General features: G+C 32.6%; 2 protein-coding genes across 2 annotated transcripts; both read right to left on the bottom strand.

Annotated features, from left to right (window-relative positions):
• Positions 1-373: 373 nt before the first annotated feature.
• LOC142627671 (receptor like protein 27-like) lies at positions 374-3,727 on the bottom strand. The gene has a single exon (XM_075801540.1). The coding sequence runs from the start codon at positions 3,682-3,684 to the stop codon at positions 487-489; it is 3,198 nt and encodes a 1,065-aa protein (XP_075657655.1). The 5' UTR covers positions 3,685-3,727; the 3' UTR covers positions 374-486.
• Positions 3,728-12,414: 8,687 nt separating this feature from the next.
• On the bottom strand, positions 12,415-15,112 carry LOC142627632 (xylan glycosyltransferase MUCI21-like). Its single transcript, XM_075801511.1, has 2 exons — positions 14,965-15,112; positions 12,415-13,580 (listed from the first exon to the last, which is right to left on the bottom strand). Exons 1-2 carry the CDS (start codon positions 15,110-15,112, stop codon positions 12,415-12,417), a joined length of 1,314 nt encoding a protein of 437 aa, XP_075657626.1.
• Positions 15,113-23,182: the final 8,070 nt, after the last annotated feature.

The following is a 23,182-nucleotide window of genomic DNA, read 5'->3' on the forward strand; positions in this document are numbered from 1 at the left end:
AATCAATAAATTATTGGCAAATGTATTTTTTCTAAAACAATATTATGCACTACAACTACTGATTGAATATTTAATTTTTTTTTACAATCGACTTTAGGCACTCGTTAAATTTTAAAAATACCCCTGTTTTAAGATGAAAATGCGATTGAATTGTTGGGGGCTATCAATCTTCAACTAACTAAAAGGGTCACTACAAACCATTTGATATCTAGTAAATTAAAATATTACAAATCACGACTCTATGTTGTCCCTTGTGCCTTATTTTTTTTTTATGTTTTTTATTTCTAGAAGTGATTTAGTGATTTGTATTAAGCAATGGTGAGTTGGTGACATACTTTTATATATATATTGGTATATTTATATACAATGGTAAGAATTATAATAATTATTTCATTACACTTAACTAGGCTTCTCTTATTACACACTTAAATACAATTATTACAATCGCTGTAAATCTATAGCAAGTACCTTCGCTAGTGTTAATCTTCACCTACGTAAGTTCACTCCAAAATTTCTCACTAGCCAATCCGTCCTTCTTGAGGTGACAACATGTCCAGTAAGGAATCCAATTACCAATCCACAAGCATATCCAATCACTACCACTTTCCAACAAAATCCTTCTCCCAATGATGATTCATGTCTCATTTCAGAAGTTGGCATCTCATTATTTCCACATTTCTTTGACAATTGAAAGCCACACAAACCAAAGTTTCCCTCGAAAGAGGAACTCTGAAATGTCAAAAACTGCCCACCTTGTGGAATTGGACCAAAAAGTTGATTTTGAGAGAGGTTTAAATACTCAAGAAATGTGAGACTTGTTAGTTGCTGAGGGATTTCACCAAAGAGGCTATTTTGAGAAAGATCCAAAGATTCAAGCGCACTTATGTTTCCCAACGATGATGGGATATGGCTCATAAATTGATTGCTTGATAAATTGAGTACAATTAGCCCTTTGAGGTTCCCTACACTATCTGGAATTTCTCCATAAAATCTATTGTCAGAGAGATCAATAGCTGTGAAGATGGTCAAGATTTTTACCAATTCCAATTCTACTCCCTTATTCACTATAGTCATTGAGTCTTTGTAATAACTGAAGTCATCTCCCATGTACCCTGGTTGGGATTTGTCGTTGCCAATGACCTTTGAGATTGCACTCCAGTTTTGAAAGTACTCTGATGGTAATTTGCCGGAGAAATTATTGTGAGAGAGGTCAATGACATGCAACTTAGATAAGCCAAACGGTATATCATGATCCCATATAGGACCATGGAATCCATTTGCTCGCAAGACAAGAATTTTTAACTCTGGTAAAGACTCCAACCAAAAAGGGAATGTATCATTCAATTTATTATTACCAAGATTTAGAACATCTAGCATTCGACATTTAACTAATGATCGTGGTATCTTCCCCTGTATTTGGTTTTGATTCAAGTCTAGTGTCCTCAAACTACATCCATTTGTGAATGTTTCAGACAAGTTTCCCTGAAAGTGGTTATTTCTCATAGCCAATACTACAAGAGAATTGCTTAGGTTCAGCAAACATTGTGGAATCTGACCAGTCAATTGGTTATTAGACACATCAAGGACTTCCAGAGTATGCACCTTACATATCATTGGAGGGATACTTCCAGTAAAATTATTTTTTGAGGCAAAAAAATAATTTGTAGACAATGGGGGAATTGGAAATGACTCTTGGAACATGTTGGAACTCAAGTCTAAAAGGTACATATTTTTCCATGGAAGAACTACCGGTGGTTGCTCAAATTTGCTTAAAAGGTTAAATGAAAGATTTAGGTAACCCAATGTCTCTTTTCCAACATTCCAAAACCATTTAGGTATTTTACCTTCAATGTTGTTATTGGAAAGGTCTAAAACTTGCAATTCATTTTGGGCTTTTAGAAAATCAGGAAATTCAGTCAAATTGCAAGAAGACATTGACAAATATGAAAATTTGGGGAGGGTTGAATTGATATTTTCTTTTGAAAACAATACTTTGTTACCTGAAAGATCGAGACTGCGAAGCTCTTTAAGCTCAATGAAATTGTTCAACTCCACCTTGCCCTTTAAGTTGATTGAAGAAAGCAGTAGCATTTGTAGCTTAGTGAAATTGACAATTGACCTTAGAATCGATTCATTCATTTTGTTTTCACTCAATCCAAGGGCATGTAATGGTGATAAAGAGTTATTTTGGAATGTGAGAGGGACAATGAGCTGATTTTGATCTAGAAATAATGCAGACAATGAAGGGATTGTAAACAAAACTGAGGGAATGGCCCCCGTGAGTGAGTTTTGAGACAAGTCAAGGTTTGACAAATGAGGAAGTCTACTTATTTCAGATGGGATTTTCCCTTTCAACTGATTTCCGCTGAAATCGATCAAGCGGAGTTTAGTAATATTTGTTAGCCAAATTGGGAAGCCACAGTCAAAATTGTTCTGCGAAAGGCTTAAGCCTTCTAGTTGTGTAAGATTTCCCAAGAAAGGTGGTACTTCCCGATAGTTAAGGATTTTGGTAAGTCCTAGATAAGTGAGTTTTGCAAGGTTTCCCAATGTAGATGGAAGCTGACCATGGAAATTGTTATATGAGAGGGAAAGATGAGTAAGCTGTGATAGGTTTCCAATAGAAGGGGGAATTGCCCCTGAAAAATTACTTGAATCAAGATCCAAATAATTCAAGGACTTGAGGTTGCTGATTGAGTTGGGCAATTCCCCAAATAAATTTGTTCCGGAAAGATCCAAAACATTCAAAGACCCAAGGTTGTCCATTGAATTAGTCAATTCCCCAGAAAAATTTGTTGAGGAAAGATGCAATTGCTTTAGGGAACTACGAGATTGAAATTTAGGAAGAAAACCAGCAAGTTTGTTGTTATATGACAGATCAATGAATTTTATCCTGGGCAATAGGAAAATATTCGTTGGAAATTCACCTTGCAAATTGCAGTCAGACAGAGTAAGAGAAGTCAAGGAAGATAAATTTGCCAGTGATTGAGGTAGCGACGATGAAATGTTCACATCGCCTAGATGAAGTTCTCTCAAATATGTCATGTTCTGGACAAGTGCTTCAAGATCAATTCTTCTGAGATCCAACAGTTTATAATGATAATAATCACCAACAACATTGTATTTAAAATAATTGAAAGAGAGATCAAGTGAAACCAAATTGGATAGCCATGAAATTTCAGACGGGATTCGGCCATGTAAGAAAGAAAAAGAGAGGTTGAGATGGGTCAACCTCACAAGCTGGCCAAATTCAGGTGGGATTGTGGAGGAAGAGAAGTTGTTGGAGTCAAGGTTGAGTTTCTGAAGGTGACACAAACTAAAGAGACTGCTGTTAGAGTTGAGAGGCCCATAAAGCCAACTGTTGCTCAGGTCCAAGCCAATCACCTCACCATTCTCTATATCGCATGTGACCCCATCCCAGGAACAACAATCACTATCTGCCTTCCAAGACTTCATCTTTGGATAAGAACCATTATAGTAATCAGGGTAATCATAGTAACTATAGTACTCAGGTTTAGTATACATTCGCTTTTCAACAAATTCTTGCCTTAGTTGCAGCAAATGAGCACTTTGGTCAGAGAGGCAATGAAGTTGAGAGGAAGTATTAGAGGCAGTTTGAGAAAGAGAAATGAAGAACAAACAAGAGGCAAGGAATAAAGGCAAGTATTGATGATTCATTTTTCCCATACTGAACGTCTTTACAGCAGAGGAAGTAAATGAAGAATTGGGTGGCAAGTGTTATAAACGATAAAGAAGCAACGATATGAGTGGATATTTATACACACAATAGTGCAGATAATGGAGAGCCAAGTTGAAAGGACTAAAGTGACTGGATATTAATCTTTATCTTTATTTATTATATTTTGTGGTCTAAATCGAATTGGATTTCACCATATTGATTTGAAAGGACCGTCTGATATAATTAAATCTTAAGAGCTATCAGTATTGACGGGAATTTTCTTTCCATAATACACCGTTGTGATAGTGAAGGTGCTCATCTGATTCCTACTATGCTAGAATCCACTAAAGGGTGCCGAATATATGTTTTCTCAAAAGGCATTTTATATTGAAAAATAATTTTAGTAGTGATATTTTTCGGTTGTTGAGGTAACAAATATCTTATCAACAAAGTGGAGGATATCTGGTGTAATAACCAAAATTCATAAATCACATCCTACCAGCACCTATTAAAGCTGGCTTGTCTACCAAAAAAGATAAGTTTGAGGAACATCATATATAAGAACAATTTACGAAAACCTCACTTCAGCAATGATAGACAACAAATAAATAAATAATATAAACTAACTAATTTATTAAAATAAAATGTGTTGAAATGAGTAATTCAAAAGAGTAAAGTCAAAGTGCTTGTAGTTAAATTGAAACCTCTCCATACACAAAGTGCTTGGAGGATTGAGGAAAAAAAATTTGAGAGGTAGGTTAGCAACATATTGTAATTATCTTAAAAAAATAAAAAAAGAGTAAAAGCTGCATAGCATGACAGAGAAGGAGCAAGCTATATATGCCCAGCCACGCAGTGGCAGCTTAGATGTCACTAATTACTTTCTCTAGATTGGCTAAAGGTTTTTTCTTGTTATTAGCTTCTTGCACTAAAGCTATGATTTTAAATTAAAACGCTACATAAAGGAAAAAAAGGTTCTTACAATGGCATTCCAATGCTCCTGGTTCCATCATCCATGTCAAATTAACCACATCTCAGATTGGCTTTCTTCCAAATTAAAAAAATAATAATAATAATTAATTAAGAAACTCTAAATCATACTAAGAATAAGATTATTTCTTTGAATTTTAGGTTTTCATTTCAAACGTAAGTTGTGGCTTTATTTATTTATTTATATTTTGAGTGGCCGCAATTATAGGAAAATTAGGTATCGGAAAAGAACAGTATACATAAAAGTTAACGTTTGCATAATATAATTTCTCTCTCTTCTTCTTCTTTTTTTTCTTTGTTTTTGCCATTTATCTGCAAGAAAGAACATTCTTGAAGAATTATCTAATTGGATTTTGGAATGATTATATGATCTGTTAGTGCTAAATACTGACTAGTCTAATATTTGAAGTATTGAGTAAGTAGCAATTCAAAGAATGCATAGACAGGGATGGACTCAAGATTTTAAACTAGAAGAGGTCGGAGCATAAGAAAAAAACAAAACAAAACAAACAAACAAAACTTATGTACAATACCTTAAGTATTATTCCTTAGGTTCCCTTCTTAAGATTCAGCCATATGTCTACTTAATTAAAAAATATACTTCCTTCCCATGAGAAAAAATCCATATGGCAGAATCTTAAAATTAGAACCTAAGAAACAGCACCTAAGTACTATACCTAAGTCTTGCTCAAAAAAAAAAAAAAAAACTTCAAATAGGCACCTATATAGTACTAACAAATTATAAATACATAAAATTGGTGTGTCTTAACACATAATTGAGAAGCAATCTACCCCAAAAAAAAAAGTTTTTTTAATACTAGGCTAGCTAGGATTTTTATTTTAAAGTCAGAGCATTCACACTAGTAGTGCTAAAAAATTTAGCTTTTAGCACCTTAAAAAGTTATTTTGATTATTTTACCACCTCACTTTACAATACACTAAATATCAAATGTTCCATTTTTTACCACTTCATTTAAAATAATATAAACAACTCATTAAAATAATAAAGGAAGAGAGAGAATTTAAGTTTTTAAATTGAAGGAAGAGAGAGAATCTTAATAAAATATTGTATTTTATTTTTAATAATTTGCTACAATCAAATAGTATTTATACCAGTTTACTGTAGTTGTAAAAAAATTTAGTTTTAACTTTTCCAATAACACATGGTTTTTTGGTTCTTTTGAGGTAAAATAATTATTTCTTTGCTAAAATATAATCACCATTATGAATGTTTTTATTATTTTTGTTAAGTTTTTGGGTTGAATAATTGCTAGTTGAGCTAGACTGATTGGGGAGTAAGGGGCCTAAGGTTTTGAAAGTGGCCCAGATACAGAAATGAAATATATAACAAGCATAAAAAATTAAAAATAAAAAAAATTGGGCAAAGGGGGTTGGGCCCCCACCTAGGTCCATCCTTGCATAGACTATGCATGTCAAGGCGGAGCTAAATGATAAGGGGGGAAGGGGGCATGGCCCCCCAAACATGTGAGTTAGTCTAATAATGTTCTTAAAAAAAATTGTCCAATTGGTCTTAGTAGTTATATAGAATGTATTGTTTCTCAAATTCTTTTTTTGTTGTAAAATGTGTTATCACATCTCTTAAAATTTAGGATAATTCATATTTTTGAACACTCCATTAGTTCAAAGGAAAAAATTTTAATCGCAATGGTAGACAATTTGGTCACTTATATTGAAAATGAAAATTGTAAGGATTTCATTATAGGAGATGGTGAAAGATTAATTTAATTCTATGAAACATTTAATTTTATGGATTTCACTATATATGAAAAATACTAACTTCTGTGTGTGTAAAAATGTATGTGTTTGTGTATATATATAAAAGTTTGTATAAACTAACAAATTAGCAACACAAATCGGCCCCTCCAAATAAATATTTCTCGCTTCGCCCCTACCCAACACATTCTACTATCAAGTCTAAGTGTTTAAACTAAATCATAAAAATTCTTAACCCACCAAAGAAGCAAAAGAGAATAGGTGATTCCGTAAGCAATATCAAAAGCAAAATTGCAACGTGAATAACACTTATGAAACATAACACACTTTGGTAGTTGGATTTGTAGACGACTAAATTTCTTAGTTCGAAATAAATCAAACAAGTAAAATAGTTTCACAAATACGAATTTGTATTGATAAATGTGTGGTACAATTCTCTGTAATTACAAAAGAGTGATCCTCTGATTCGATCTCCTTGAAAGATTTATTGATTGGAATTGTGGTAATGTGATTTTGATTTGAACATAAGATATTCTTCAATTTGGCTGAGGAATGGATCGAAGGTCTTTGAAACGAAATTACAATGAATCTCTGGCTATGAGCTTGTTAGAAATTCTTTGTTCTTCGTGTTCTTCGTGTTCTTCGTGTGTTCTTCGTGTTTGAAGGTTTGTGGTGGAAGTTCTTCGGTGCTTTTAGAGGCTTGATTCCGTAGAGCTTCGTTGATTTATGGTTTGTTGAGGTTTCTGGAGGCTTTTGAGCTTGATTCCAGTGAACTTTGAGATTTAGGAATATGATTTGGATGATTCCTCTTTGATTGTTCTTCGTATTTGAAGGTTTGTGGTGGAAGTTCTTCGGGGCTTTGGAGGCTTGAATCCGTAGAGCTTCACCAATTTGTGGTTTGTTGAGGTTTCTGGAGGCTTTTAAGCTTGATTCCAGTGGACTTTGAGATCTGGACGAGTAATTTGGATGATTTTGCTTCGAATGTTGTTTGTATTCGAGGTTGAAGTTCTTGAAGTTCTTGGAGGCTTCGGGGTTTGATTCCGGCAAAGCTTCTGGATTTCTGAACTCAAGATATCTTCTTCCTTCTGTCTCCGTCCTGTCTGTCTTTTTCTGTGTTGTCTCTGTTGTCCTCTTAAATGTCTTAGGAAGGCTTCTATTTATAGGAGTTTAGGGGTAGGTGAGCGACACGTGGCGGAGTCTGATTGGTGACACTTGTCACAGCTTGATTGGTCCGCTTATGTCATCGCTTACACGTGCTGAGTGCTTGTGTCACTGCTTACACGTGCGAGGCTGCCTGTGTCATCGCTTACACCTGCTGATGCAGTTTCATGCCTTTATTTCAATGACACTTGGCAAATTTCTACTGGTTTCTGAATAGTGATGGCAAAACCTAGCAGCAGTACGTGGCGCTTTGTAATTGGTTGTATTTTGTGGACTTTGGTAGTATGATGTGTCAGCTTGTGATAGGTCGGGAATTTTCCCTCTCTACATGATTAACAATTTTTAGTGTTTTTAAAAGTGATTCCAAATTAAATATAATTTTTAATATTATATTTATTCACTATGAAATAAGTAAAGGATGTCCACAGATCGGTTGGGATCTGGTTTAGGGTCAAACAGCCACCCAATCCTATCAACTCTAGTTTCGAATTGCTACCACCTGGGTACATGGGTCTTAGTTTGACTACCAGGACTTTACTATTCCAATGGTTGGATTGGTCGAAACCACAAGATCAAGTTGAGATGTAGTCAATCATGGCAGAGCTATTACTTCCAATGGGGATTCGATGGATGTCAACAGATCTGTTCTAGATCTCACCAGACTTGATTGAGATCTCATCAGATCTGGACAGAATCCAACCATCTTCTTTAAGAATTTTAAGTGATTAAGGATGCTAACACTACCGTTGACTTGCTTTTCTAGAGACTTTCTAGAAAAGCAAGTCAATGACAGAGTAATCGTATCCTTAATCATTTGACTTAGACCAAGTTAACACTCAAACCTCACTATGATCTCCGTATTCATTGGTTTTTATTTCAGTTGGTAAGAAAGAGTTTAAAGGATATATACATATAGAATAGTCTCTTAGAGCTCTGAATTAAAATAGGAGTAAGTTTAGTGCCACAAACTTTTCTACAATTCTGCCACAACTTTATTACGTGACGACTTGTGAATGATGGATAAAATAGTGGGTCCATGTGGGTCCATAATTTCACCACTCACGAGTCGGCCACGTAACAAAATTGTAACAAAGTTGTAAAAAAATTTGTGGCATTAGGTGTTGTTCCTTAGATTCCCCTCTTAAGATTTAGTCATATGGCTACTTAACTAAAAAATATATTTCTATTCCATGAAAAAAAAATTCACATGGCAGAATCTTAAAAAGCAAACCTAAGGTACGGTACTGTACCTTAGTCTTGCTCATATATATATAATCAATAAATAAAACTTTTCTTTGAGATTATTTTTTTTCTTCATAGATAGTATATGAAACCTACGGCGTCTTTTTTATGGTGATTCTTTTTTATTATCAAATCAAGATATCAATTAATTTTTTGTGTAAGCAAGAATTGAACTAAAGATACTTTATTCAACAACAATTACAAGAGATTTTATTATTTGAACTAAGTAGAACCCAACTCTTTTTGAAGAATTTTAAGTGATAAGGACACTAACACACTGCCATTGACTTGCTTTTCTAGAAAGTCTGGTAAACAAAAGTTTTTAAGGATATATAGTATAGTCCCCTTTTGCTCTAAATTAAGATAGTCTACTTAAATCAAAACCAATGAATACGGTGATCATAGTGACATTTTAGTGTTAAGTTGGTCTAAATCAAATGATTAAGGACACTAACACTCAGTCATTAACTTGCTTTTCTAAACAGTTTGGTAAACAAAAGTTTAAAGGATATAATATATATAGCATAGCCCCTTATTGCTCTGAATTAAAATACCCTACTTAAATAAAAACCAGTGAATACGATGATAATGATGACATTTTAGTGTTAAGTCAGTCCAAATCAACTCCCATTAATTTTTTTTTTTGGAAAAACAACTCCCATTAACTTGATTATCAAAAAAACAAGTCTCATTAACAATAATTATTAGTGGAAGAACAAGACCACATCAATACATTTTATATCAATCGTGTAGAGTCTGCAAAGGCAATTGTTTATAATTTAATATTTTATAGGAAAATAATTGTCCCAGAAGACCATCTGTCACAGCAACACAATTGTTAAGTAATTAATATTAATACTACCATTGACTTACTTTTCTAGAAAGTCTGGTAATCAAAAGTTTTTAAGATATATATATATATATATATATATATATATATATATATAGATATAGCCTACTTGCTTTTCTAAACAGTTGGTAAACAAAAGTTTAAAGGATATTATATATATATAGCATAGCCCCTTATTGCTCTGATTTAAAATAGCCTACTTAAATAAAAACCAGTGAATACGATGATAATGATGACATTTTAGTGTTAAGTCAGTCCAAATCAACTCCCATTAACTTTTTCTTCTTTTTTTTTTTTGGAAAAACAACTCCCATTAACTTGATTATCAAAAAAACAAGTCTCATTAACAATTGTTATTAGTGGAAGAACAAGACCATATCAATACATTTTATATCAATCGTGTAGAGTTTGCGAAGGCAATTGCTTATAATTTAATATTTTATAGGAAGATAATTGTCCCAGAAGACCATATGTCACAGCAACACAATTGTTAAGTAATTAATATTAATACTACCATTGACTTACTTTTGTAGAAAGTCTGGTAAACAAAAGTTTTTAAGATATATATATATATATATATATATAGAGAGAGAGAGAGAGAGAGAGAGAGAGAGAGAGAGATAGCCTACTTCAATAAAAACTAATGAATACGGTGATACTGATGACATTTTAGTTTTAAGTCACTCCAAATCAACTCCCATTAACCTAATTATCAAAAAAAAAAGTCCCATTAACAAATTATAATCAATGACAACATAGCCTTTGTCTCGTGGGCCTATCCACTTTCAACTTCATACTTAAATTTCCAAGAGGGGTAGGACTAACCACATATGACAATATGAATAAATAAATCAATCGTCTAAAGTTATTAGTGGGAGAACAAGACCATAATTGTTTGTAATTTAATATTTATAGGGAAATAATTGTCCTACGGGACCATCTGTCACGGCAACACAATTGTTATTAGTGGGAGAACAAGACCATAATTGTTTGTAATTTAATATTTATAGGGAAATAATTGTCTTGCATGAACACAATTGTTATTAGTGGGAGAACAAGACCATATCAATACATTTTATGAATATTGAGTTGATGCCACCATATCTCCGCTATTAATAAGTTGGTAGAGTATGATAGTCTGATATTTTATTTAGGAGATTAAATTCTATAAAGATGTGGTGCAAAACCTCCAGTCTTAACATGCCACATCGTCATATTACATACTAAAAAATAGACACAATCACACTCAATCAATTCTAATATTCATTTGAAAATCCAACTTAATTACGAGTTTATTGAGATGTTATTATGTGTGATAAGATGTATTGAGTTTTAAGTGAAAAACTGATGTAACAATCTCTTATTAAATAGTGTAAAACATGAGTTTTACCTCATCCTTACCAATTCAGACTTTTTATTCTGAATGGTATACACTGCAAAGACGGCTAAACAGCTACAATAATTACTTCCTTGGTTAATACTATCCCATCATCCAATAGTCTGATTCTGGTTTTTTTTTTTTAGTACTATAGCAGGGTCGAAGTTTAATTTTCTTTTTTACTTTTTTTTTTTTTAGAGAGAGTTTCAACTTATGGCGTCCGCTCTTGATGATAGTTTTTTATCATCAAACTAAGACACCAATCGGTTTCTGGTATAGGCAGGGATTGAACCCCAGATCTCTTATTCAACTATCAAAGACTTTATCAATTGAGCTAACTGTGACCATTCTTTTTTACTTTATAATAAGCCATTCCTTGCAACATATTCATGAGCTTCTCTCATCTTAAATTAACCTATTACACTTGTTCTATTCGTTTTGATGAGCATATTTTTGATGATAGTGGGTTCTTGATGATAGTTTTTTATCATCAAACTAAGACACTAATCGGTTTCTGGTGTAGGCAGGGATTGAACCCCAGATCTCTTATTCAACTATCAAAGACTTTACCAGTTGAGCTAACTGTAACCACTCTTTTTTACTTTATAATAAGCCATTCCTTGCAACATATTCATGAGCTTCTCTCATCTTAAATTAACCTATTACACTTGTTCTGTTCGTTTTGATGAGCATATTTTTTCTTTCAAAAAAAAAAAAAAAAGATGAGCATATTTTTTGGTAATTTATTCAATTTATCACACAATCACACTAAATCGGTACCTGTAAATCAATAAACTATTGGCAAGTGGGTTTTTTTTTTCCTTTCAAAAAAGTGCATTGTAGCTTATAATTGAATTTTCAATAATATTTTTGAAAATTAACTTCAATTACTCGTTAATAATACCCCTCTTTTAAGATAAAAATGGGATCAAGCTGAAATTTTCGGTTTGATCTACATGAAAACATCCATTTGGGGGCTATCAATCTTCAACAAATTAATTGGCCACTAAAGCAATAGAGCTAACACCATCTGAATATCAATTCAAGAATTGGTTATTGGTCACACATTTTGTAAGTGCTAAGATTTGCAGCTCTCTGATCAAACTTAATTTTGTTACTACTACAGAACCTACTCAGCGGTGTAATATGCTACGTTATAAAACAACATAACATGTCAATAAGTGATTTTGGCTTGGCAAAATATATTTTATCTAGCCCTGAGTGTTACAGTATTTTTTTTTTTTTTTTTTCGTTATGCTTCACTGAAAGCGTTTGTTTTTTGTTTTTCATGAATTCCACAATATAATAATAATAATCAACAAAAAAATAAGTTATTGAATCATCTAATGTTCTTTCAACATTTATGAGTTATGACTATCATCACTATCCCTCCTTGTTCATGAATTTCTTGGCCTTCTTGTACATTTCTTTCAAGTACTCCCTAAACCTAACCAAATCCAATGTAACATTTTGTTCCTTCAAATATATATTCATAAGAGACCAATCTGTTCCTCTAAAAGCAACTGGGTCTCTTGTTACCAAGTCATCCTTGCTATACTTCTCTAGCAAGCTACTCTCCTCAGCTTCGATCCTATACTCCATGTACTCTGACCCCACATTCCTAGCCAATCTCGCATAGCAAACCTCCGCCGCCCATTCAGTCCCAAGCAGCACCACTTGCATGAACACCGAGCCAGGCCGGAGAAAAATTGTATGTGTAAGGGCTGCACCATGTATACCAATCATTGCATGACCAGAATGTATCAATTCACAAGCTTTGTGCATAGTGGTCATAGGTGTTGGCTCAAAAATAATCACATTAAAACCAATCTTCTCGGCTTCAAATTTTACTTCATTTTGGTTCAAGAGTACACGACCAACACCACCATTACGACTAATCAACACAAGAATTGGCCTAGATTTAGAATGATTAAACTTAAAGTGATGGTTTTGGTTTTGGCCATAGGCTTTGTCAATTAAGGCATGGAAATGGGTGAAAGTTTTTGAATTTGGTATTAATTTTGGGTCTATAGTGACCAAATCATGTGATATAATACCTACATTGGCAGAAGGAAAACAATAGGGGATAGTATCATTATCAAGGTTTATGATAGGGTATTTAGTGAAAGTACGTAATATTTCAACATCTTGATCAGGGAAGATTGAATTGGCGGTGAAGAATAGGGAGATGAAGCCATCGTTGAAGTCATGGAAGATGTTGCCAGTGAGTCCACCAGCACTGAATACTATGGCTGGGGCCTTGTGTTGGATTTCACAGTTTGGGATTATTGGGCTTGAAACAAGGGTGACCTCTTTGATTCTGGACATTGTGTGAGTCTCCCATTTTCGTGGATAGGGCCTGACTTTTTCTACCGTGGGCTTTTGTGGGGTCAAGGTTTTGGGGTCTATTACAAAGAATGTTGAGCTAGTAGGGTCCAGTACTGTTGGGCCACTGATTGTACAGAAATCATAATTTTTGTGAGAACGGTCACAGCTGATATATTTTGCTTCTGGCTTCCTAATTGATTTGGATACTAAACTTTTCATATCTGCAACCATAAAGAATTTGAAAGAAATTTAGCCCCACCAATAAGCTTGAAGCTTCAAGATTATTTCAAATTGAAACAATTGTTTTTTTTTTTTTTTTGGATATAGGAAATTTTAACAAAATTAATTTCATAGAAAAAAATAAGAGTAATATTGATGATTGTTTGCTTTATATAAATTATTTCTACACTAATAAAAATTAGTTTGTTGGATTTTTTGCTAAAAGAAAAATAAAAAATGTTATTTAGTACTATAAAGGCAGCTATGATTTCATAAACATTTTGTTCCTTTTTCTTATCAAAAAAAAAAAAACATTGTGTTCCTTCTGACTGTGGAATCAAGCTTTAACAATTAAGTTTGTCAGTAATATTCCCTATGCTTAATATACACGGTTAATTTACTTCCTAACAATATAAAGTTTAAGAGTTAATGGTTCAATAGATAAATCCAAAATGCTTTCTCTTTTTTTATTTGGGTGTTTTTGCGAAGAAGGTAAGTATTTGATGACAATATTCTTTATAAGATAACTGAATGTAGCAAGGGCATTGGCAGAATAGTGACAACTATCATCATTTAATAAATTAATTAGTAAAATTTCTAAGATTGAATAAAAAATTTGAAGTTCAATCTTCATTTATACTAAAAACCGATTGATGTCTTGATCTCATGATAAAGAACTATCATCAAGAGTGGACACTATAAATTTAAAACTCTCTATAACTAAATCATTACTTTGAGAATTAGTAGTTATGGTTCTTCAAATAATAACAAGAGATTTGGGCACCAAAAATTTATTGGTGTCTTAACTTAATAATGTATGTCAAATTATTCAAAGTACCTAATTTATTATGTCTTACTTTCACTTAAGGGTTTTTTCGTGGACTTCTTTTAATCACGTAAAACACAGAGGCAATTACGAATGCTCATGCCAAAGCTAAGAGAATGGAACTTGTTGATAAGACACACCCTTATGTAAGAGGGAAATCTCAACATATCGTGCATCTATAGAATAATTTCTCATAATGTACAAAAGAATAAGAAACTGTTAGAAGGGGCAAAAAAAGTTCTAGAACTTAGAAGAGTAAATCACAGTGAAGGTCCCTCCAGAAAGGAAATTCTTATAAATTTGTTGTCTATCAAATTGTTTAGCGATTGCTCATGTGGACCAACAACAGTTTTAGTCATAAGCAACTTTTTGAGAGAGTTTCAATCTATAGTATATGCAGATATTAAATCCTAAATTTTTTATACAACCATTAAAAACTTTATCAGTTGAACTTATTAAAACCCACCGTCATAAACAAATTAGGTCAGTGTATCAAAGTTTACAAATTTCAATCCTATCCTATCTATAAAAGGAAAAACAAAATCATTCTTTAAAAAAACGAAGAGAACAAAGAAGGATTTTGTAACGCATACCTTGACTAATCTTGGTTGAATGAGAAATGTTCATTCTCAACATGGGCCATAAATAAAACTGAAACACCAAGAATATCACTAACATTGAGAGGCATGTTGAATCTCTATTCTTCATATCTCTATTCCAAGCTTTATTGGTATATAATTTGAACCTACATATATACCAAAAAACGAGTCAGACTCTAATATTCAAGGTTTTCTGTTTATTCATATTTTTCCGGCTATCAAGAATGAGCATACCCCACCTTGCTGGTTTCAAAGCTCCTATCATTAATAGTTGATGATCTTCTATATTTATATAGTGGATTCCACTTAACTCAAGTGACGAATGGTGAGTACATAACAAATAAAGTATGCGTATATTAAATGGGTTCTAATTAACTCAGTCAATAATTAAACTTTTTTATTATCAAAAATAAGATTTATAATCGCATCTCACCTACACAACAAAATAGAACAAACATTATAGATTTCAATTCTATCATATCTATAAACAAAATTACCTATGAAATAATTAGAGATATGAGACAATATATAGATTGGAGTCATACGTAATAGAACTGAGAGAAAAATTTGTACCTGATTAAAATTTTCAGGAATGTGAAGAGCAAAGAATAACTATATGCAGTTGTTAGATCTTTGGCTCAGTTGCTCTTATTTCTTGAATGAAAACTTTCTATGGACATTAGGATGTTATTCAATAGAGACAGCTAAAATTATATTTGAAATGCATTTAAGTAAAGAAAGCACACCTACCAAATAAAAGTTTTCTTGATGAATCGTATGTTTTTGAAAAGTCAAAAATGATTTGCCATTTATGGTGTAACGTAAATCATGCATGGGTTAGTTGTTATAAAATAAAATAAAAATCATGCTTGGATTAGGGTTGACACTTGACAACAGTCAGCAGCCGCTCAAGTCTTAGAGTCTGTTTGGATAGAACTTATTGCTGAAAACTGAAAACACTGTAGCAAAATAATTTTAAAATGTGTGAATAGTACCGCGGGACCCATTTTTAATGAAAAAGTGGCTGAAAAGTAAAATTTGTGGGTCCGTGAACAGTGCACGAATGCACTGTTCACGGAAGACTTGGTCAACAACTGCGGCTGGAAAGGAAAAAAAAAAACTGAAGGCTGGACGTGGACGCTGGACGCTGGACGCTGGACACTGGATCCAAACACATTCTTACTCTCTCCTGTTTGAATTATTTAAAACTATCATTAAGAAAAAGAATTATCTAATATCGTTGGGAACGGTTTCAGTTACCTCAACTAGTAAAGTTTTTTATCGTCGAATAAAAAATTTGGAGTTTGATCTCTGCCTAGTTAAGTACACCAAAATTTAATTAGTGTCTTAACCAAATGATAAAGAGAAATTATCATGAAATGGATATCATAGGTTTAAAATGTTATATTATACGTTAAAAAAAACAATAATAACAAAGGACCAAAATAGCCACTCTTTTCCACACTTGTTAATTTAGTAAATTGTAATTAGAACAATATTACTTTAACTGTACCACTAATTTCACTTTTATTAACACTAATCTAAATATTCCATCTTAACAATTATGAAAAAAAAAATGTAAAATATTGTATCCCTACGATTATTTATTATTTAAAAGGTGACAAAAGAGTGTTGGGTGTGAACTTGGGGTCCGTCGAGTGGATTGGTTTGAAAATAACAGGTGCATCACTAGCTGTTCTAAGTCCTTATTAGGTATCATAAGTATCTAAGTCCTAAGATGAAGTTTGAGTAATGACATGAGCTTAGGCTATAATTTGGGGCTGAAAGATTTTTTTTTTTTTAAGAAAGAAAAAAAGTTAAATTACAAATTATACCATATAATTGAGCCTAAAATTCAATTCAGTCATGTAATTTTAATTTTGTTCATCAATTCAATCATTTAACTTTTAATATTATTCAATTCAATCATTTCATCCACACCCAGTAGAGCAATTTCCATTAAAGTTGAAAATTTTGTTTACTTGTTTTTAATAAAAAAATGAAAAGAACATAAATAAAATTAAAAAAAGGGTTGGCTTGCCTCCTGTTTAGACATAATTATTTTCTAAAAAATGAGTCATTTTTCAAAATGTATTTTTTGGAAAATTATCCATTTAATTTTCCTATAATTGGTAGTATTCTTAGAAAAACTATCTCACCACCGCGCACTCTTATGGCCTGTTTGGAAGTTTAGAGAGGAAGGAGAGTAGAGGAGAGGAGAGTAGTGGGGAGGAGAGTAGAGGGGAATGATTATCCTCCACCTTGTTTGGATGTTTTTAAAATTAGTGAAGGGGAAGGGAGTAATTAGTCCTCCCTCTTATTTAGATGTTTTAAAAATTATGATAGAAATGAGAGAAAATGATTTAAATAGAAAAATTTACCCCTATTTAAATTTTTTTTATCTAATTAATAAAGCAAATTTTTTTTTTTTGTTTTTATTTGTTCTTTCGCTGGTTGGATGCCAAGAAAAAAGAAAAAAGAAAATTTCAGGATTTCAACTCTTAAATATTTTTTTCTTCTTTATTAGTAATAGTTTTTTTTTCACTACAAGATTTTCAACTACCTATTTATATAGTAATCGCTTGGTAAAAATGGCTCCGCATAATGCAACGAATCGGACGGCGAAGATTTTTCGGTCGACGAATCGCCGATTCCTTCTGGTTCGGCACCGGCGGCATATCAATTCGAGTCCGATGACCCGGAGCGAATCCAAGTGGGAGTTGATGAACTTTGTTGAGCAGTGCACGGAGTCAAAGATTCCTCCTCCGGAGACTCCTGCTGCGATCGCCGCCGATGTGGTTTCGCCGGTGGAATCGTCCTTGTCGAGACCAGACGAGTTCGACGAACTCCTTCATCTGCCGTCGAATCCATTTCCGTAGCAAAACCCAAACGCCTCAGGCTTCTTCGCATGGTGGAACCCACAGGCTTAGTCGAAAGCAATATCGGGGTCGCCACAGTTGAGCTTGACGGCGGCGCCGATGGAACCACAGGCGTAGATGAACCACCACGCCGCAAGAGATCCGACCGGCAATCATGGCTTCGATCAGGTGCATCGTGGCTCTCTGTCTCTCTCTCTCTGTGTATTTACTTTGTTGTTGAAATTGAAATGGGTCTCTAGGTTTGTTGTCTGTTGTTCATTGTGGGTCTTTGGGTTTGTTGTTCGTTCGGATCAGAGATGAAATCGAGATCGGAATCGGAGGTTCTGGCTTTCGCGAGGAATTGGTGGATTTTCTGATTGTTGAAGAAGAAGACTTAGACTATGTGCGTATTTTTTTTTTCTCAGGAAACAAACAAAAAGTCAATGCTAAAATTTTCTTAGCAAACAAACAAATATTATTTATATAATTGGTTTGTAATTTCGTAAATTTAAAATGGGTGAATTGGAAAATTCATTTGATAAATAATTTATCTCCTCTACTCTCCCTCCAAATCTCTCCAATTTGGAAGAATTAAAAATGAGGGATTAGAGGTAATTGAAACCCCTCTAAACCCCTCCAAATCCCTCCCCCTCTCTCTTTAAAAAACTTCCAAACAAGAGAATCAAATTACTCTCCCTCCCTCTACTCTACTCCCCCTCTATTTTAAACATCCAAACAGGCCATTAGTGCGGTGGTCACTCCACAAGTATAAGTGTTTGTAAGGTATGGAGGGCAAGGACTGGGATTCAAGTCTCTAGGAGGGAGCTTCACACACATATACACTTAAATTAAGCTAGAGTAGAAATTCTATCTTGTATCAAAAAAAATAAAAAAATAAAAAAAATAATCTCATTTTCCTATATTTGGTATCATTCTTAAAAATGAAATAGAGTTGTTTTTAATAGTTTCCATATTACCTCTTTAACTTTTTTTGTTTAGTATGACAAGAAATCAGGGCCAGCCCAAGGCCTAAGCCTAAGGCCCCACAACAAAATAAAAAATTTCTTGTTAAAAAAGGCCTCATTTTCCTCTGTAAAAAGCCCAAAATTTTATAAAAATATAACATTTTTTAAAATAATTGATACTTTTTTTTAAGAGTGATATTAAAGATATCACAAATTTTACTATAGGTTTAATTGACATATTACCAATCACATAAAAAAGTAATTCAAATATAAATAAATTAAGTTGTTGAAATTCATCAATTACAGTCATTACTATATTATATTGTGAACATTTTGTAATATCTTTAGTTTTTTTTTTTTCATTTCTAACAAGGCTTTCAAAATAGAAGCTCAATAGAAATTTAAACCAATTGAAACCCTAAAATATTTAAAAAAAGATGTTGTAAATGTGATAGATCATCAATGATGACTAATCTCTTCTAATAGTTTGAGACCTTAATTTTTGTAAACTAATCTCTTACAAAACCACATACCAAATAATATATATCTCTTTCTCTTAAAAAGAATATATAAAATTAAAATTTAGATTACAACTGTACTTAACCATGCATAGTTATATATCCAAGTTAAAGTAAGTTTCTTTTTTTTTAAAATAATTTTTTTTTTGTTCTTTTTGTTTAAATTTATGGTTCAACTATGATATTCAATCCTCTATATAAAATTAACCTTAGTTTAGTTAGTATTATTTATCAATTTCTATATTTACATCAAATTAGTCTTAATTTAATTGTTATTATATAATTTTATTTAATTAATATGTACATATAAAAATGCCCCATATAAAATTTTTGCCTTAGGCCCCAAATTTTCTTGGGCCGGCCTGCAAGAAATAGATTTTTTTTTCCTGGAAAATTTTAGGGAAAAACAAATATAAGTTATATTTTTAATAGGATTTTCCATTGACCAAAGATGTTTTCCTTTGATATATTTTTTCTGATGCTACTGAGTACCAAAAAAAAAAAAACTATTTTCACAAAAGGATCTCCCTCCTTTGCCATTGTCAGGAAGCATAGTTCAAACTTCTCGCAAGATACTTTATCGCACATTGCTTAAACTAGGGTTGGATTGCTACCTTGCTTATTCCTCCACTTTCGTTGACAGCACTTCCCTCCATCCAAAAAGCTCTAGCTAGCAGGTACACTCCCACAGGGCATGTACCATAGACTTGAGTTGGAGGCTTCAAATCACATTGTTCATCACTTCACACTTGCCTATAATGCAATTAAAGTTTAGAATAAAATAAAATCAGTATGATTCTATCGAAATTAATAGATTTTGTATCTTGTTTTAATTATTAGGCAAACTTCAATCACAACTTACCTCTTTTTGATTAATTTGGTCCTATACTCCTATCACCAAATGATCCCACAACACTTTTCAGTTTCTATACTTTGACTTTTCAAATTGTTTGGATGAAAATGAATATGTTGAGGGATTTTTAGATGGAACCCTGATGAATATGTTGAGGGATCTGAATATTCATGATATCTATTGAAATCTATGCTTATTTCATTTTATTTGTTTGATTGTATCTCATATATGTTTCATGTTTTGGTCATGAAAGACAACACGCACGCACACACACATATATATAGAGAGAAAAAGAGAGAGCTTGCTTATTTTCATACTAAAAAGGAGTATATAGTTTTTTAAAACCTCCTTTTTTTTTTTCTTTTAAGATAGATGGATAGTAGGGGAACGGGTGGTCAGATTCCAACCACAAACAAGAAGTACCACAAAAACATTACAGACATAAAAACAATATTTCTCTTTACATGTTCACAAACAAACAAGAAAGAGAAGGAAAAAGATGGGATGATTCTATAATAATCAATGTTCGAAGGTCAAATTTGCTATATGAATCCTAATTAGGATTTTAGAAGCCTGATAAAATAATTCTGTTTAAATTAAATAGGTCAATAAAATAATCCAAAAAATTTATAATTCAGTAGAGAATTATTAATAATCAAGAGAGAATTTTGATGGCCTTCTGTGAATAGTTGAGCTAATTACTGATTGGGTTTAATAGTCTCTTTAAGTATTTTAATAGTCTCATCAATTTCAGTATTCTAATGCTTTTGGCTGTATCATTTTAGTTCCAGGGGAAACAAAAATGTTGGTTCTAGTTACTTTGATTGTTTTTTAATTATATCGTTCTCATGTTTGTGCTAGCTCTCTTATCATAGTTCTGTTTTGTCCTGGGTCATCTTGAAACCTCTAATGACTATTTTTTTTTTTTTTTAAGAAGAAAAACATCAGACTTTATTAAACCAAACTTGCTATATTGGCATGAATTACAGAGTACATGTGAGACGGAATATCCTCCATCCACACAGTACAATCTAGGCAACTAATACGACTCTATTTGATTTGAATCCTATTTGTTTGTCTTTCCAGTGATTCTAACTATATATATCTCTTTTTTTCCAATACATATATGGCAGCCTATATACCGAAACTCCAACTTGATCATGTTTTTATTTTTCTGCCCATTTTTTAGGAAGCTAGAATAAAGGTACAATTAAAATTTATGGTGGTTTAGATCAGAAACAAAAATCCTATTCTGATTTTTCCCATTTTAATTGTTCCAAAAATATCTATTTACTTTCAAATCAATCATGATAATACCATTTGCATCTGAAACTGGAGTAACAGTTTAGTTTATGTCTTTGATACCTAACTGCTTTAACTATTTATACACCCATGTTTCCTATTGAAAAATCCTGTCCTTAGACTTGTTCCTGGCTATTAGATCTATGTGTTTATTTTTTCCTAGTTCTGATTTGTCATTGTAATACCTTCTAGGCTTTGTATCGGGTTTGAGTGCCAACTTTTTTGTTTTAATTAGTTAGTTTTTCTTTAACCTTACTGGAAGCAATACACCTTTAAAATCAATGCAGAAGGGAGATGATCCAGGGAAGGGTTGGGAATACCTGAAAATACACAAATTTCAAGATCTGTGGATGCAAATAACAGGAAAAAAAAAAATACTACACACACAAAAGACAATCACACAACACAAGAATTACGTGATCTAGAGAAGTTCAGGCAATTGAACGAGATAATCTTCATTAGCAACTATCCTGGATATCAACATTTATTATCTATCGCGAAGAATTTTATGCGAGTACTTTGTGATGTCAAAGGTAGCCCGCCGCCACATTCACCTTTTTACTTGTTTCATAAGTAACTTTCCCAAATGCAAATTGTAGTTAGAGGCTTGCTAGAATACATCAGCTTAAAATGTTTTTCTTGTAATTAGATTTTTTTTAGGGGGAGTTTATGTGCTAATATGAGATTACATCAATATGGAGTTCTTAATCTGACAGTATGTGTCTTTTTGTAGTTGTGGCTTGCAATTAGGTGATTGGGACCGGACTTAAATTACCACTCTTTATTTGGAACTGCACTTTTCTTGACATGCAATCAATTGACAAATCGAAACCTAACCATGCTATTTGTCCCTGGAATGAAAAAAGATAGCTGTCCTGAGTGGTGAGATTTAGATATTATTGAACATTGTGAACCTTTAGTGGTTGTGAGTAGTGATTACTTCTTTGTTAGGACAAAATTCTCGTCATATCTTAGCCAATTTTTGTGGCTTTTTGTCTCCCTTTTTCTTAGGGATTGAGTTTGAGTTTTTGATAATTTGATAGTTTTTTTTAAAGGTGATTACACACAAATCTGGTGGGTCTTGAACCCATAACTTCATCCTCCACCTTACTATCATAACGGAAAGATATGCCATTTGAGAAAGAGCTTGAACTATCTCCCCCATTTTCGGTCTTTTTTTTTTTTTTTTTTTTTTTGGGTCTTAAACATATAAGGATTGAATCACAAATCAAGGTTGATACCAACACTTCACACTCCATTGTATATCACATAATAACCTGGGTTTTTAACCATTGGACTAACTGACTTATTTTCCCCACCTTCAAACCCTTGTAGTTATGACTGAATGCTATAAACTACCTTGTATCAATTTAATATATGGTACTTGTAAGGTTTTTTTTTTTTTTTTGTTAATGTTTTATGTTTCGTAATTGCAGGTATCAGAGCTAAAAAATACTCTTTGCGTATTGGACAAAAACTATGCTGCAAAGAGGACACAGGTATAACTATAGTAAAAATATTACCTTGTTCATATCATGAATTTGCTATCCATATTATATAGTACTTAACTGAATTTTTCATTAGTATATTTAATTTAGAGATGAACAGAATGATGAATCTATGTTATACTTTATATAATAAGAACTCTTTTTTTTTTTCTTTTTTTTGCTGAATATATAATGA

The sequence above is a fragment of the Castanea sativa genome, chromosome 3 (assembly GCF_040712315.1).
Source record: "Castanea sativa cultivar Marrone di Chiusa Pesio chromosome 3, ASM4071231v1".
Taxonomy (NCBI): domain Eukaryota; kingdom Viridiplantae; phylum Streptophyta; class Magnoliopsida; order Fagales; family Fagaceae; genus Castanea; species Castanea sativa.

Coding starts and splice junctions, on each gene's coding strand:
- LOC142627671 (XM_075801540.1), bottom strand. CDS start 3,684: ATGGGAAAAATGAATCATCAATACTTGCCTTTATTCCTTGCCTCTTGT.
- LOC142627632 (XM_075801511.1), bottom strand. CDS start 15,112: ATGAAGAATAGAGATTCAACATGCCTCTCAATGTTAGTGATATTCTTG. Junction 13,581..14,964: donor AATCCTTCTTTGTTCTCTTC/GTTTTTTTAAAG, acceptor TTATGGTTGCAG/ATATGAAAAGTTTAGTATCC.